The 15,489-nt window shown below is 39.1% G+C and overlaps 1 protein-coding gene across 2 annotated transcripts; it reads left to right on the forward strand.

Annotated features, from left to right (window-relative positions):
- On the forward strand, window positions 1-14,651 carry arih1 (ariadne ubiquitin-conjugating enzyme E2 binding protein homolog 1 (Drosophila)). 2 transcript variants are annotated; one of them, XM_075469940.1, is made up of 14 exons: window positions 1-449; window positions 5,551-5,618; window positions 5,754-5,901; window positions 6,180-6,272; window positions 6,731-6,786; window positions 8,162-8,228; window positions 8,406-8,512; window positions 8,592-8,634; window positions 8,739-8,810; window positions 9,182-9,312; window positions 11,101-11,161; window positions 11,957-12,217; window positions 12,592-12,704; window positions 12,788-14,651. In XM_075469940.1, exons 1-14 carry the CDS (start codon window positions 168-170, stop codon window positions 12,870-12,872), a joined length of 1,587 nt encoding a protein of 528 aa, XP_075326055.1. In that variant the 5' UTR covers window positions 1-167; the 3' UTR covers window positions 12,873-14,651. The 2 variants fall into 2 exon arrangements, with proteins under 2 accessions (XP_075326055.1, XP_075326056.1); XM_075469941.1 differs by having other exon boundaries at window positions 11,101-11,158.
- Window positions 14,652-15,489: the final 838 nt, after the last annotated feature.

Raw genomic sequence — 15,489 nt, forward strand, 5'->3', positions numbered from 1 at the left:
GTCAGTTGGTGACGCTGCATCTCTTTGTTGGCTTAGCAGCGGCGACGTTTTGTTGTTATTTTCGCTGCAGCTGAAAAACAGGCTCGGATAATTTTGGCTCTCGTATTGTTTCGCAAGCCACATCTCACACTTTAGACCTTTAAGTGTGTCTGATAACCACCCTAGGAATGGACTCAGACGAGGGTTATAACTATGAATACGACGACGAAGACGAATGTAGCGAGGACAGCGGCGAAGAGGAGCCCGACGACACCCTGGAGATCGGAGATGTGGAGTTGGTCGATCCCGTGGTGGCCGGTGGGGAGCGAGACGAGGGCGGTGAGACTGGTGTAGGTGGCCACGGTCCTGGTGAAGAAGAAGAGGAGGACTACCGCTTCGAAGTTTTGACTGCCGAACAGATCCTCCAGCATATGGTGGAGTGTATCAGGGAGGTCAACGAGGTCATCCAGGTAGATATCTTGGTGTGCCAGCGTCAGGAAAGTCCGGGGTTCAGAATTCTGTGAAGCTACAACAGGCCATGAATGTTAGCTTAACTGCTAGCCTTGTAGGAGTAGTTTACTTGCTCAAAGATGGCTGTTTTACAACAGTCGTAAGATTTAGAAGTTGTTTATTTTCATAATAGCCTTATTCTGCTGCTTAGGGGTTTAGAAAAGGGTTACGGTCAGCGTTGAATATCCAACGAAAGACCGCAATTTCCACGAGTTTTCTTCCAGGAAGTAGTCTAATCCCCGTTGAGAAGTTGGCAGCAACGTTTGCTAAGCTAATGTTAGCTTGCTACTTTGCTATCTGAAACCGTTAGCTAGGCTAGCACCATACAGGAAACCATAACGTATTAGGTTCTAGAATCTGTTAATCTAAAGTGTCAGCTCGAGCGACATGACAGTTGAAGTACGTCGAACTATTTGTTGAAAGTGGACTTCACTAAATGTGTTACATTTGAATTATTTTCAATATTATTCTAATGTTGGAATGAAGGCTTGGCCATTGACTTGGTTAGCAAGTCATTTGTTAGGCTACTTAATTTAAACATGCTTTTTATTTTGGCATCCAATAAAGTTGGACCAATCATAGCAAAAACATAATAAATTTAGCTTCTACAACGGTTTACATCTTCGTATCACCGCGGAGGTATTCGTTTTAGCCTACTGTTAAACTTCCAGCAGGGCCTCCATTTCCTCTCGCTTACGTTCACTTGGGCACAGAATAAAATGGAAAGTGGTCTTGGTGGACCCACCACCATTTAGCTTCGTGGGAAAAAGCGTAGCACCTTTTGAAAAATCATACTATCATTTAACATCAAAAAAGCTAAATGAATAGAGTTGGTAAAATAGATAATGTGGATCAACTGCATTTCAAGCTCTGCCTTCCACAGAATCAACTAACACTTGTCTGGTTACTTAATTTGGAGTTGAATAGTTAGGGTGATTTTGTAAGTAATTGTCTATAAAAAGGAAACACTTTTGAGAATGCTAATCAAATACGTTTCTATAAAACTTTTATTTTTGAGTGTCAACCAGCTTCTCTGTACAATTGGTCTCAATGTACCAAACAGATAAACATGCGAGTATTGTGTCCTTATAACTTTTTATTAAAGGCACAAAACAAGATGGGTAAAGTTTGTATCCACGAACGTACCGAGAAGTTTGCCTCATATTCTCTTCACTCCATTTATGAACACCAAGTATAACTCGAAGCAGCTCACCACAGCCTCTACAATATATGAATAACACTGACTTGGCCCTTCTCTAAAACATACTGTGTAAAAACTAAACATTATTGTCATCAAATGGCAGAACTAACTGCTCATCTGTTGTAGAAAGCATTAATTCAATGGGGTGTAGGTAATGAACTTCAAACATACTTGCAGATTATTGTTGATGTATTATAACCAATGCCACGATTCCTTTTCTCCAGGTGTATCCTGTTTTATTTATTTACATATGGTTTTACTCAGGGAACAAATATATTTTGTTCATGGTGCTCTGTTCAGGACATTTGAGAGTGATCACTTACTGCTGGAAATAGGATTTGCCATTGCGATCATATGGTTTCGAAGCTTTGATATGTCTTGCAACATGATTTATTATGATCTGACACGTTTTGATTTATTGTTAGGCAACATTGGCAAAGTATTCCTCTTTTAATCCACAGCAGCCTGTTTTTGCTTTTTGGGAACAGCTCAAAGCTTCACAAATGTAGTTGTGGAAAAGCCACGTTTTATGAGATAGAAAATAGATTGAAATCAAAATGTGTACAGCACACCAAGTTGGAAATAAGTTTAGACAGTAAAATTAAAGTGTTTCCCTCTGGGCTACTCCTTTCTTTCGTTTCATCTTGTTCTGCACAGATGAAAACTGAATTGTTTGTTAATGAGACATTATTTCATCTCCGTCCTTGAAATTAACGTGTTTTCAGGAACTGCTGAACCTCACTGTGTGCATCATTGCGACAAAGTTTTTTGAAGATCTAACATCCTTTGTGGAAAGACCTTCCTAGGGCCAATGCTCCATTTCTTAGCCAGAAATGTTCTATAAAGGTCTTTTATAAGAGGTGCCAGGTAGCTCAAGAAGTTGAGTGAGCGCTCCCATGTGACCCGGCCGTGCATCCTCATTACGGTATATACTCTCTCTACTCTCCACTATCAATAAAGACCCCTTTTGCCAACAATTTTTTTATTTTTTTAAAGGTTAGTTTATCAGGACATATTTTTCCATGTCAGAAAAGAAAAGCTGTTTATAAACCAGATATAGTAACTTAACACACAAATACACCTACACACACAACAGGTTTGACAGAAACGTATTCAAATGAGTTTAAGTGACTTTATTTCATAGCTTCCCCTCTTGTTTCAGAGGGGAGTCATTTGTCCCTCACCTAAATTCAAATGACAGATACTTAACATCTACAACTGATCTGACATCTCTGAGATATATTGGTGTTCATCACACACGAGACCTTCAGATGCTTGATAGGTGGCTCTTTATACGCTCCACGATCTTCATTACTTGTTTTAGACCAATTAAGGCTCATCAGGAAATGTTATTGAACTCTTGGTTAAACAAGTTGTTGTAAACTCATGTAACATTGTCTGACATTGTGTAACTAATGTTTGAACACTATGTACAAATACACACACACTCACAGTGAAATTGATACAATGACCAAGATATGAAGCAATCATGGCTCAAAATAACCAGTGGTTACTTGACATAATTCCAGTTCTGAGTATGTGAGCTTCCGTAGATAAGATGGAAGCTCTCCTTTCTTTTAAAGCAAATCAGGTTGTTAAGTACCTTGCTTACTCATTATGATTACCCTCTCTTAACATAACATACCAAAATCTCTAAGCATGTCTCTGAACACATGTTTTAAGTGCACTGGTTTGATGAGTTGCCATGTGATTGCTATGACTAGATGTAATAGCCAGAGTGAAATAAGCCTCTTCTGTATTAACAGTTACATGGAGATAATTCCCTCATCTAGCCTAATTGTGTACAAGCAGTGAACAACCCCAAGAGTTTTCTTTGAACGGTGGTGCTGAACCATGGTGTGTTGGAACTGTTGTTGCATCATCTTCCTTTAGTCAGAATAGGTGTAGCTGCGCATTTCGTGTGTGTTTCCTTATGAACGTGTATGTCCGGTGGAATCTAATCATCTACACCTGCAGACTCAGATCCTTCTGGTCACCTTCAGCCTGAACTCCAGTCGCTTTACTGGTGCTTTGTTGAATCATTACCATAATATCTTGGTTTGAAGGAAGTCGGACAGGAAATTTGAAAAATAAAGAAATGCATGAATAAATTTCCTTTTGGAGCACCAATAACAAAAGTCGGAAGTGTTTGAATATTAGTTTAAATACATTTGCTCACAACATATGACTTGTGAGCTCTTGCCTCTTTATTCTTCTAGTCGTTTAGGGTTTGTTACAACTTATTTGTGCATTTTGTCAGCTTTGCCTTCCCTACAGCTTTTTCTTTTTTGTAGTTTTCCTGAATCTGCGTGCAACAGGGTAAAAAACTCATTTTTGAAGTGAGTAGTAAAGAAGATATGTAATCTGTGGTTCATATCATATGGGAAAAATCTAGCCTGTATGATTAAGTTCTCACTATCAAAACAAACGTTCTCTATAACACAAATTACTTTACATTGTTGTTGCAAGTGTGAATGCTGTTGTGAAGGATGAAGCGCATGAGCATTTTTTTTTTTTTTTTTTTTAAATAAAAAAAAAAAGTCATGATGGCAAACATCTTGGTCACTATTTATTCATTAATAATATATATATAGGAGTACAAAACTTTGGCCTGTTTAGATATGGAAAACTACTTCTCTCATTAATAATGATTAGTGTAAGAAGTCTGACCTAAGACTGTTTAATTTTCAGGTGGAAAATCCAAAAGATATTAGCTCACCTGGTAGCCATCTTGAAGACACTGTAAAATACACCAATCAGCCATAATATTATGACCTAATATAGAGCATGTTCTTCTCATGCTGCCAAAAGAGCTCTAACCAGTGAAGGCGTGGTCAAAGAACATCTGCAGGTGTCCTGGAGTGTCTTGTACCAAGATCTTAGTAAAGGATTCTTTGAGCCCTGTGGGTTGTGGGTAGGGTCTTTGTGATTTGGACTTGCTTGCTACAGATGCTATGTGATCCCATCAGATTGGTATCTGGAGAGTTTAGAAGTCAGCGGAACACTTCAGACTCTTTGACGGGCTTTTTAGCCCTTCCTAAGCTGTTTTTGCAAGGCTCTGTGCTGCCCCTCTGCGGAAAGCCACTCACAAGGGGAGTGGTGTTTCCGTACCATTTGGCTGTGGGGTGGTGATTGGTCTGCAGAGATGTTTAGGTTGTCAATATTAAATCCATGTGAGTCCAAGGATGCAGGTTTTCCCAGCAGAACATTGAATTGGATCAAGATGAGAACAGTTGCTCACTTTACTTGTCAGTGATTTTAATGTTATGGCTGTTTCTAATTGTGTAAAATTAGATTATAGCCGATGGTCCTCTACAATTTACCTTTCTGGTCTGATTTATGGCTTAAAGCTGCAGTCGGCAGGTTTTCAAAATTGCGAGTCTAAAGTCGGAAAATTCGAACTGATACAACTTTCAGGTCCCTCCCCCAACCTCTACCAAGCTCCGAATCGCCCCCCAAACCCCTCCCCCTCTGTGGACGAGGTTGTGCACGTGAGTTCACACCAGTGTGAGCGCACACAAGCTGGGGCAGACTCACGCTCAGCAGCGTGTGCACAAGCTGTGATTGACAGGTAGGATTCCTCCACCCTAACTTGATTGGTTAAAAACAGCCGGGAGCGCTCGGTTTTTGCAAGCATGATTACAGGCTTCAGAGGGAGCTACAGATTTCGTTATTTTTCCTAAACAGCCTATTTAATATTCTACTTCCAGAATCCCATGACAGTTCAAGCTAATATGACTAAAAAAAAGTTGCAGACCGCAGCTTTAAGCCATATCTGTATTTTAATTAAACATGGTCTTAATGGTAATCAAATGTAAAATTGAGCTTGAAATATGACCAACCACTATTTGTTCTTCTAGAATCCTGCAACAATTACTCGCATCCTTCTCAGCCACTTCAACTGGGACAAAGAAAAGCTTATGGAAAGGTAAGAATCTCTGAATCTGATTCTTTTAAGAAAACAAGCGCCAATTAAAAGATGGCAATATAAGTTCCTGGGAAGGGTATTGACAACATGCTCTCTTAACACTGAGACATCTTTTGTTTGTTTCAATCGATTTAGATATTTTGATGGTAATCTGGACAAGCTTTTTTCTGAGTGTCATGTCATCAATCCAAGTAAGAAGCCTCGGACTCGTCCTCCAATCAACACCAGATCATCTGCACAGGACATGCCATGTCAGATTTGCTATCTGAATTTCCCCAACTCAGTAAGTTGCATAGTTACAGCAACATTGTGCTGTAATTGTGGCGGTTTTGTTTAAAATTGTTTGGTACCATAGGCTAACATCACAGTGGAGTTTTAAGGCTTGTTTTAACTTAAGTAATAAAAATTCTTTAGTATGATTTAGGTGGTTGTATCAAAGTTTTTTTTCCAACTATAGTATTGTCAGAGAATTTGAATTCTCTGGACTGTGATTTAGTGCAAATGTTTATAGTTTGATGTCTTGTTTGTCTTCACATCAAACTTATTGTGTCCTTCTTGTAGTACTTTACAGGCCTGGAGTGTGGACACAAGTTTTGCATGCAATGCTGGGGAGATTACTTGACCACCAAAATCATAGAAGAAGGAATGGGACAGGTACCAACTAAGATTTCTTTGGAATACAAGTCACTCATCAGCGTCATGCTGCTTTCAGACAGCAAGTGTTCGCATTGGTGTTCTCCAATTTAAATTGGTGGGACGTAGCTGCTTTAACATCTCCAGACTAGAGTTGATTTATTTATTTATTTGAAAGTGATCTTGATTTACTACCATTTCTTTTCATTAATCTTGCATTTTGCTGGTAAAGAAGTGTATCGTACAGAAAACTGTTTACACATAAACTCCCATGGTCGCACAGCACGCCGTGAAGGTAAATTGTAAGAAAATGTTTAATCATTATGAGCTCTGTTCACGAGAACAGCAGCACCCCCTCTTCGTGCCACTGCTGCCAGCCACAATCAGTACAGGTAGCAATGGGAACCACTTACCGTCTGAAAGCATATTCAGTCTTTTCATTGCTGACTAATGATTTGTCTCCTGTGTTGTCTTCTCAGACCATTTCTTGTCCTGCTCATAGTTGTGACATTTTGGTTGATGACAACACAGTCATGTGAGTATTTGTTCATTTATTTGTTTCATGGTGTTAATAATTGGCCAGTATCAGACTTATATTATTATTATATAACAGTGTGCAGTGACAGATTTTTCATTCTGATATTATTATAATAGTATCGTCCCCCTCACAGTTAAGTCTAGAGATGTTTTTACAGTGACTCCCCTGTAGTTTAGAAATGACGTAATATGAATGCAATTTAATGCATAATTTGGGATTTTGTCCTGTAAGGTTGAACAAATGCATACAAAACATTTAGGAATTGCGTCCATTTTTATGTACAATGCATTGTTGCAGGTGATCAATTGTAATTGGACAATTCATAACAGATATGAAGTACTTTCTCCAAATCCTATGGTGGCAGTAACTGCCTGATGTCTTGAACCTCTGTGAAAACAAAAGAATATCATTATTTGGAAGCTGTAACAGGCCTTTATGCAGCTCTCTTTAGTTGTTGTTTGTTTGTGGGACTTTCTGATTTTTGTTTTATCCTCAGCAGGCAACGTGTGAGCTCACTCAGATTTAGATCAAGTGACTGATTTGCCAGATCTTACATATTCTTCTTTTTAACTTTTTAACTAAAACTCATCACACTACTTCCACAAGTTTTACTAAATCTGTTTGGTTTACATTGAGGGTTTTTTATTCTCTTTGTTTGTTTTTGTCCGTTTTTTCTCATCATTCTGGTAAACGTTTATCTGAGTTTTATCTCCCAAATGAATACTTTTCTAGAACCAGTTAGGCTTGTTAAGATGTCCCTCAATGTGGCAAAATCTGATCTGACCTTTCTGTTGAGGATGAAAAACAGTTTGCACCTTGTGGTGAACCTTCTGCACTTCCTTTTGTAAAGTCTTCTCTTTATGATAGACTTGAATATTGATTAGCATACAAAGTTATTGACATGGCTGGATGTTTAAAGTGTTTTTGTGAGAGAACCCTGTGGTGATCCTTAACGCATGTTTGGTTCTGTTCTGTTCTATTCTTAATTTTTGTTTTTGTAGCGTAAGGATGACCAGTTTCACTTCGTTCAGCTCGGGCCTATAAGCGCTATCACCAGTGTCTTATCTGGTCTCAACTTCTCTGCTTTTTATCTGCTTAATGGATGAAGAAATAAAATAGAAGCAGCCCACATCTGTCCATGAAAGATTAGCTATCCAGCTACGTCTGTTCAAACCAAAGATGAGAACACTTTAAGCCCCCAAGCATTAGTAGCTTGAGTGGTTTGGTAAACAGCTGAAATAACAAAAATGTACCTCATTCCGAATATGTATGAACCTAATTGTTGTTTATGCTTTTTATGTTGTATAAGAATGACAAATTACCCATTTCATATAATGAAGGCTAATAATAATTGATCTGAATTTTCCTATAGGCGCCTCATCACAGATTCAAAAGTGAAGTTAAAGTACCAGCATTTAATAACGAATAGTTTTGTAGAGGTAAGCTCTGAAATTTTGTTTTCTATTCAAGTGTTTTGAAACGAAGTGTAAAATAGATTTACGTTGTTTATAGGTGACACTATGTGGACTCCTTTAAAAGGTTAAAAGAGACATTGTTTGTACTTATGGGTCCATTAAATTATGACTTAAAATTCTGTCTCTCATTACTCCTTGAAGTGCAATCGACTATTAAAGTGGTGTCCTGCACCAGACTGCCATCATGTTGTAAAGGTCCAGTACCCAGACGCCAAGCCAGTGAGGTGCAAGTGTGGCCGTCAGTTCTGGTGAGAGACTTTCTTGTGCATTTATGCATCTTATAAGTTTATACAAAGTGAACTCGGGTTGATGCGGGTGTTGTTGCAGCTTCAACTGTGGAGAGAACTGGCACGATCCTGTGAAGTGTAAGGTATGCCAAGCTCAATTGAATGTATTATTTTACAGAAATATGAAGGTTTTCTTACAGCATTGGGTATTAAGTGTGCTATCTTACTCTTATTTATGCTTTTGTAGTGGCTGAGGAAATGGATTAAGAAATGCGATGATGACAGTGAAACTTCAAACTGGATTGCAGCGAATACCAAGGTATGCAATTAGTATGTTTCCTTATTGTCAAATTTTGTATTAGCAGAGGAGTAATGTGACCATGGAGAAATTTTGATTTAATATTTTGTTTATTAAAATAATATCTAGCTGTGCACTAATACCTAAAACCATTTCCAATTAATGTCACATTTAACTGCTGTTGTGACGACTGTAAACCTGTTCAAACGCCCACCTCGTTGACATTTTGGCAGGCCCCACTCAACTTTCCTCCATTGCTGTCTGCAGCCATTTCTATTTGTTTTTATTTTTTATAGAGATTCTTATTTAATTGTTTAGCAAATTTCATTCTTTTTTTGTGTGTATGTAAGAAACTTTGGTTTAAAGAGGGACTCTTCTCCTTTCCCTCATAGGAGTGTCCAAAATGCCATGTGACCATTGAGAAAGACGGTGGCTGCAACCACATGGTTTGTCGGAACCAGAACTGCAAAGCTGAATTCTGTTGGGTCTGTCTGGGACCGTGGGAACCTCATGGCTCAGCCTGGTAAGAAATACTGTGTTTTGGGTTGACGTCCCAGTGTCTACTGAAATGTTTTATGATACATTTCTCTTTTTTATCCGCACCACACTATGCTGACAAAGCTTTCTGTGGACCTTCTGTTAAGGAGTGATTATCATGCATCACGCAGATTCTAGAGCCAAAAACTATGTAAATGAAAACGACTATAAAATCAATGTGATCAAAGCCTCCCCAGTGATGTTTTCTCCCTCCTTCCTTATCCTATATTTATTCTCCCCTATTTGTTTCTTTCTTATGACAAAACCTTACTTGTTTGGCATACGTGGTTTGACTAACTCGGTAATTAAATACCCCATATTAAGCTCAGTGGTGGCAATATACAGGCATTTAGATAAGGCCCTTTCATACATGCTCTGCTTTCCAACAATTTATCAACAAGTAAATGTGTTCGTCCCACATCTGAATGAGCAGCCTGGTGCTTGTCTGCCAAAAGTTATTACAGCAATCTTACTTGGAAGAATTTAATGAAATTTGAGCAATCATTTTGAAGCGACACAAGTCTGAACAGCATTAAGGTACTTAATTGGCAAGCACGGTAGCCGTGGCTCTTAAGTGAAGTGAGAAGCAGTGTTTTCCTAGCGTTGGCAACAGCTTTGCCCATTATTGAACGTACAATGGATATGCCATAAGTAATAAGCAGCTGTTAAACACCAAACTTATGGAAAAGGGATATTTTCAACTGTTCCCCTCCACCTGCTCCCATCCACTGCCAGTAAGTTGTACACAGCCACATCACACTTATTAGGGCTTTTTTTTATGTTAAGGGGGCTCCAGTCAGGATGTATAAGGCTAATTACTGAATGCTGGGAGCAGTATCGGCTGATACTGATCACCAGTCGCAAGGTGTTTATAAAGCATATTTGAGAATTAAATAAGAATTACTAATGTGCTTCTTTTAAATAACTAAAAGATGAGAAGGCATCTTGATGTATCATAAAGCAAAATGTGCACTACATAAGCCTTTTAAAAACCAAAGCTTGGTTAATGAGTCTGGTTTCAAGCTTAAAGAATCATTTTCTTGTGGAGAACATAAGCCACACTTTAGAATAAAAGCTAAATGAGAACAACACAACAAGTGGCCACAGAGCAGTCATTGGTTCAGCTGATAGTGGTCGTCGTCCAAACAGAAGTTTGGCAGAGTAAAGGATTTGGGGTATTATTTCCAACGCACAGGCTGATTTGCAGTCCTCCATAAGGTAATGGGAGCATTGCCTTCAGAGATGATGGTATACTCGGGTCAAATGTTGATTGTTTGGAAATTAGTTTGAGCTGGGGGTGAAAGATAAAGTGCCAGAAATAATAAAGAGCAAAGAAGCACGGGTAAATAGTACATTAATTTTAAGATCTAGTTTTACTCAGTCAAAGCAAATCTTTATCCACTTTGATAACTTTTTCCCACATCAGAGCAAAGCTATAGCCCTGACACACCTTAAAGCAGTGTTCCACATATTTCCCCAAGTGACAACAAAAAGATATGACATGTAGGTGTGCGTGTGTGAATCCCCCCCAACACAGAGAAGCTGTAGAAGTATGTTCAAGTCTTTAGAATTACTGAGGTACTGTGGGAACAGGACGTGTTGTTGTGGATGGAGCTGTGGCATCACAGGTGCACTGGACTCACACACAATATTTAGACTGGTGGTAGATGTGGACAGTTTAACCCTGCTGTTGATTATGTAGCCTTGTCACAAAAATTGATCAGCAATACGTTTCAATGATCTGGAAACACTGTTGCTGTTTTAAATGTTTCAGGTACAACTGTAATCGCTACAATGAGGATGATGCCAAGGCAGCCAGAGATGCTCAGGAGGTAGTAAGAGAAACATTTATTTTCTACATCTACGTCTCTTTGGTCAAGTATACCTCATCATGGCAAAATATTTTCATTTGTTTTGCTCCAGGTGGTATTCTTGGTAGGCAATCATCAAACCCATAATGAGTCTATTCCAGCTGATCAAAGTATTGTTGTATGGACATGTTTTACCCTGTAACAAAGACAAACATCATTGATTGTTGACAACTGAAGGATGGTGTGTTTCCCGAATGTGCCCAGAATACATTTGAGCTGATGATACTCGCAATGCTTAAAGATTTACAGGCTGGAGGCATTTTTACACATGAACACCAGAAATTTTCTTGTAATTGTGTGGACTGTTCCAGGCTTGTTCTGCGGTCACTGCTCACACATGAACTTCAGAGCAGGAGATTCTGTGCCAGAGACGCACTCTTCTTGCTGGCAGTGTGAGGGAGAGGTATCGGGGTAAAAAAAATACCACATGTATTTGGACATGTCTCAATTACTATCAAACAACTGTAAAGCAACATCAATGTGAACACAAAGGATATAAAGCAGCAAATCCTCCCTGTATATACACTTTGCTCACCATAAATTAGATTAACTACTGCATTCACACATTGCCTCACTCTGCAATCTTCCTCAGTTTTCACGAGAGGTCAGAAACAAATGAAAATGTTCTCAAACACTGTCCCTCCAGAACATATCCAGAAAGTTTCAGGGCTTCAGTATATGTGTGGGAAAACTGCTTAGTAACAGTAGATTTGTGTGTGTGCATCTGCGTTAAAGCCAGTTTTCATCCTGTGTGTATAGCGCTCCAGGGCAGCCTTGCAGAGGTACCTGTTCTACTGCAACCGCTACATGAACCACATGCAGAGTCTGCGCTTTGAGCACAAGCTCTATGCTCAGGTTAAACAGAAGATGGAGGAGATGCAGCAGCACAACATGTCCTGGATTGAGGTGCAGTTCCTGAAGAAGGCTGTGGATGTGCTGTGCCAGTGCCGCTCCACTCTCATGTTCACTTACGTCTTTGCCTTCTACCTCAAGAAGAACAACCAGTCCATTATTTTTGAGGTACAATAAAATTCCAGTTGTTTGCTTAAATGTCTTAATAAATATGTTGGCGCTTGACATAAAGCCTGTTGCTATTTTTATTCTTATAAATACCATTTGAGTGTTGATAAAAAGCTAACTGCGACGACCATCAGGTGAGGAATTACCAATTGTAATTATTTTTTTTTTAGATTACATTCTCCCACAATCGTCCACACATCTTTTCTCAGTGATAGCTGAACTAGTTCTGAGGTCCAAGATCAAATTAGGATTATTATCGGCCTCGGGAAGATGTTCAAGAGTTTAGGGAACATTATCATAGGCGGGTGAGATGTCTGTCATTTAATCAATGCTGGGATATTAATGACTTTGCTTATCAAATGTGTGTTCACTAGAACAACCAGGCAGACCTGGAAAATGCCACTGAGGTGCTATCTGGCTACCTAGAGCGGGACATCTCCCAGGATTCCTTGCAGGATATCAAGCAGAAAGTGCAAGATAAGTACAGGTCAGTGTAAGAATTATATCGCTGCCTGCTGTAGTAACATTTGTGCTTTCCTGGGCTCTTAAAAGAATGTTTTGTGTCTATAGATACTGTGAGAGCAGGCGAAGAGTGCTGCTACAGCACGTGCATGAAGGCTATGAGAAGGACCTGTGGGAGTACATTGAGGATTGAGGACACGTCCCAATGCAACTGACTATTGAGTATCTTGACAAACTAGAGCGCTGATGCAATTTAACAGGGCAGCACGGGCCTTCTGCCGCCTCTCCTTTGGCAAACCAACCACTTTTGCATCATTTTTTTTTTTTCTGGATTTGTTTAACAGAAATCTTCAAAGTAAAATATATTTAAATAAAATGTAGAGTAATAAAAAAAAAGAAACCAGTGTACTACAGTATTGTTAGCAACAGAGTGGAGTCTCGAGAAAGCAGGAAAATCCATCTTAAACAATTACATCCTTTTGGCCTGTATTGTAATCCTCCCCTAAAATATCTTTTTTTTTTTTTTTTTTTTTTTCAGTTTTTTGCTTGTGAATCTTTTCTGTTTTGATTTTGACTTTTGTTTTTCCATTAGTGTGAAAATGTTTTCAACACAGCTTTAATTGTCCTGGCCATGTCTGCAATACATGGTGAGATCCTTGTCTGAGTGGCTGAATATGGATGGACTGATGGCAAAGGGGCAAAGACATTTCAGGAGGGGGAAGAAAAACATAAAACGAACAAAACAGCAAGTCTGTATTTTTCAATTTGTAAATAGTCCATATGCATGGAAGTTAAAGAGCAAGAGTGGCACGTGTTTGCATAATTTTGAGATATTTATTCTTTACCAATATTAAAAAAAAGGTGTACTTTTGCTACGTAGGTTGAGTGTGTCAAGTCCTTCCATATACTGTGAGAGTTTGGAAGTGTTGGCAATAAGACTTTCTTCCTATCATACTTGGTCTCTTCAGATCAGTGCACAAGTTACACCTTATCAGTAACTCCAAATGCAGACTTGAAGAATTTCTGCTAGTTGTCAAGCGATCAGATAAGAGACTCACGGTCAGGGTAGTAAAACAAGAGCAGAAGGGAGTTCTCCGAGTCAGAGGTGAGGTAGAACGTACCGGCCACGTGTCCCTCTATGCTAACTTTTTGCCGAACCCTCTTAGTTTTTTTTAGAGGTGTTTAACATATATTATTTGCAAGAGCCAAACTGAGTGACATTCACTCTCTTTTCTTTTTCTTTTTTTTTTTTCGTCTGACATGGCTTGAGGAAGCCCTCTTTAAAAACTCAGCTTGCACCTTGGGGATTAAATGAGGGTAATAGAATGTACTGACAGCACATCTGTGGCGCCGCTAATTTGGCTCTACCCCCATGGAAGAGGGTCAGGCATTTGCATCACTCTTGCAGGGAATATTTGGGCAGCATGAGGCTGATAGTGGCCGCGCCTCATTGATGAGACGTCTTGCCGTGCAGTGAGACTGAGCATTGCTTTAAAACAGGCTGCACAGATGGACTTTTGTGATCCTCAAGGAGATGAGGAATATAGGGCAAACTTTTAAAGGTTGTTGGGGTGTTTTGTAATGCTGTTATGCATTGGCATAAAAGAGTGTTTTTCGTACATTGGGTTGAGGTTTGAACATTGAAATGTCAGTGCCCCTCCAGGTTTTGCATTGTTCTGTCTGGTGGTTGCTCTGGTTCTCAAACTCTCTGCTTGTAAATGCTCATTCATGTCTCTGCAGTGTGGCAGTCTTCCTTAGATTGACTGGAGGGTACATGATTATTACAGGCACTGATGCAAGTAAGAAAGATGACTCCAAAGTGTCAGCCATCATTAAAATACATCCTTTGCCCTAGTTTCAGATCTTTGGGGAATTCTTTCCCAAATGCTTCTTATGTGTTCCAACTTATTATTTTATCCTAGCAAATTATAAACTGTATTGTTTATTTGAATAAATGTCATGAGAAATCTCATTTTTGGCAGTACTGTGTGAGTCATTAGAGTAGGTTTGGTCTCAAGCATATTAATTAGCCAAACATCCATGATGCATTTCTTTGCTATGTACCTTGCAATGTAGCGTACTTACATACCTTGGCAGAGCTGTGTCTTCCAGAAAAGCATAGGATTCATTTGAGGACTTTAAAACTTTAAATTATTTTGTTTTGCTCCAAGTTTACTTGCAGATTGTACGATAAAGGATCAGGTGGTTGTTTGTATCATGTGTCTTGAATTGCTTTTGCCTCCAGTTTACAAACCCATGATGACACAGGATGAATGGATAAAACATGGGCTTTCTCTCGCTCGCTCTGTCAAAGTTGTCTTTCAGCTGCGGCAGTGATCATTAGGCTAATCTGCTCGCCAGGGCTTACCCTGTTTTCGTTCTGCTCGTAGTTCATGAACATCTCAACTTTGCGTTTGAAGTAACAGAAGCAGCTACTTACATTCAAATGAGACATCCAAAAACTTTTAATACTTTTCTACATATCTTTTCTTTATGCTATCAAAGGTGTTTTATTTCCTATTAGTGTAAAAATGTGGGGAAAATTAGTTGTCTGTTTTGGAGAAAATATTAAAGTGCAAAATGTTGCAAACATTGTTCTGGGTGCTTGATTACGGACATGTTTGTTGTCCACACATAAGTGTGTGTGTGCTTTTTCTTTAAAACTGTCCATACCATATACCTGAACACAGGGACATCCCTGGAAATAAATATCCAGCCAAACAACTCTTTAAGAGTACAAGAGGAAATGTGCAGCTGTGCATTATTCCACCGGATGGGGACAAACGCACCAATTTTAACTCTCCATTAAG

Source organism: Odontesthes bonariensis, chromosome 7 (assembly GCF_027942865.1).
Source record: "Odontesthes bonariensis isolate fOdoBon6 chromosome 7, fOdoBon6.hap1, whole genome shotgun sequence".
Taxonomy (NCBI): Eukaryota; Metazoa; Chordata; class Actinopteri; order Atheriniformes; family Atherinopsidae; genus Odontesthes; species Odontesthes bonariensis.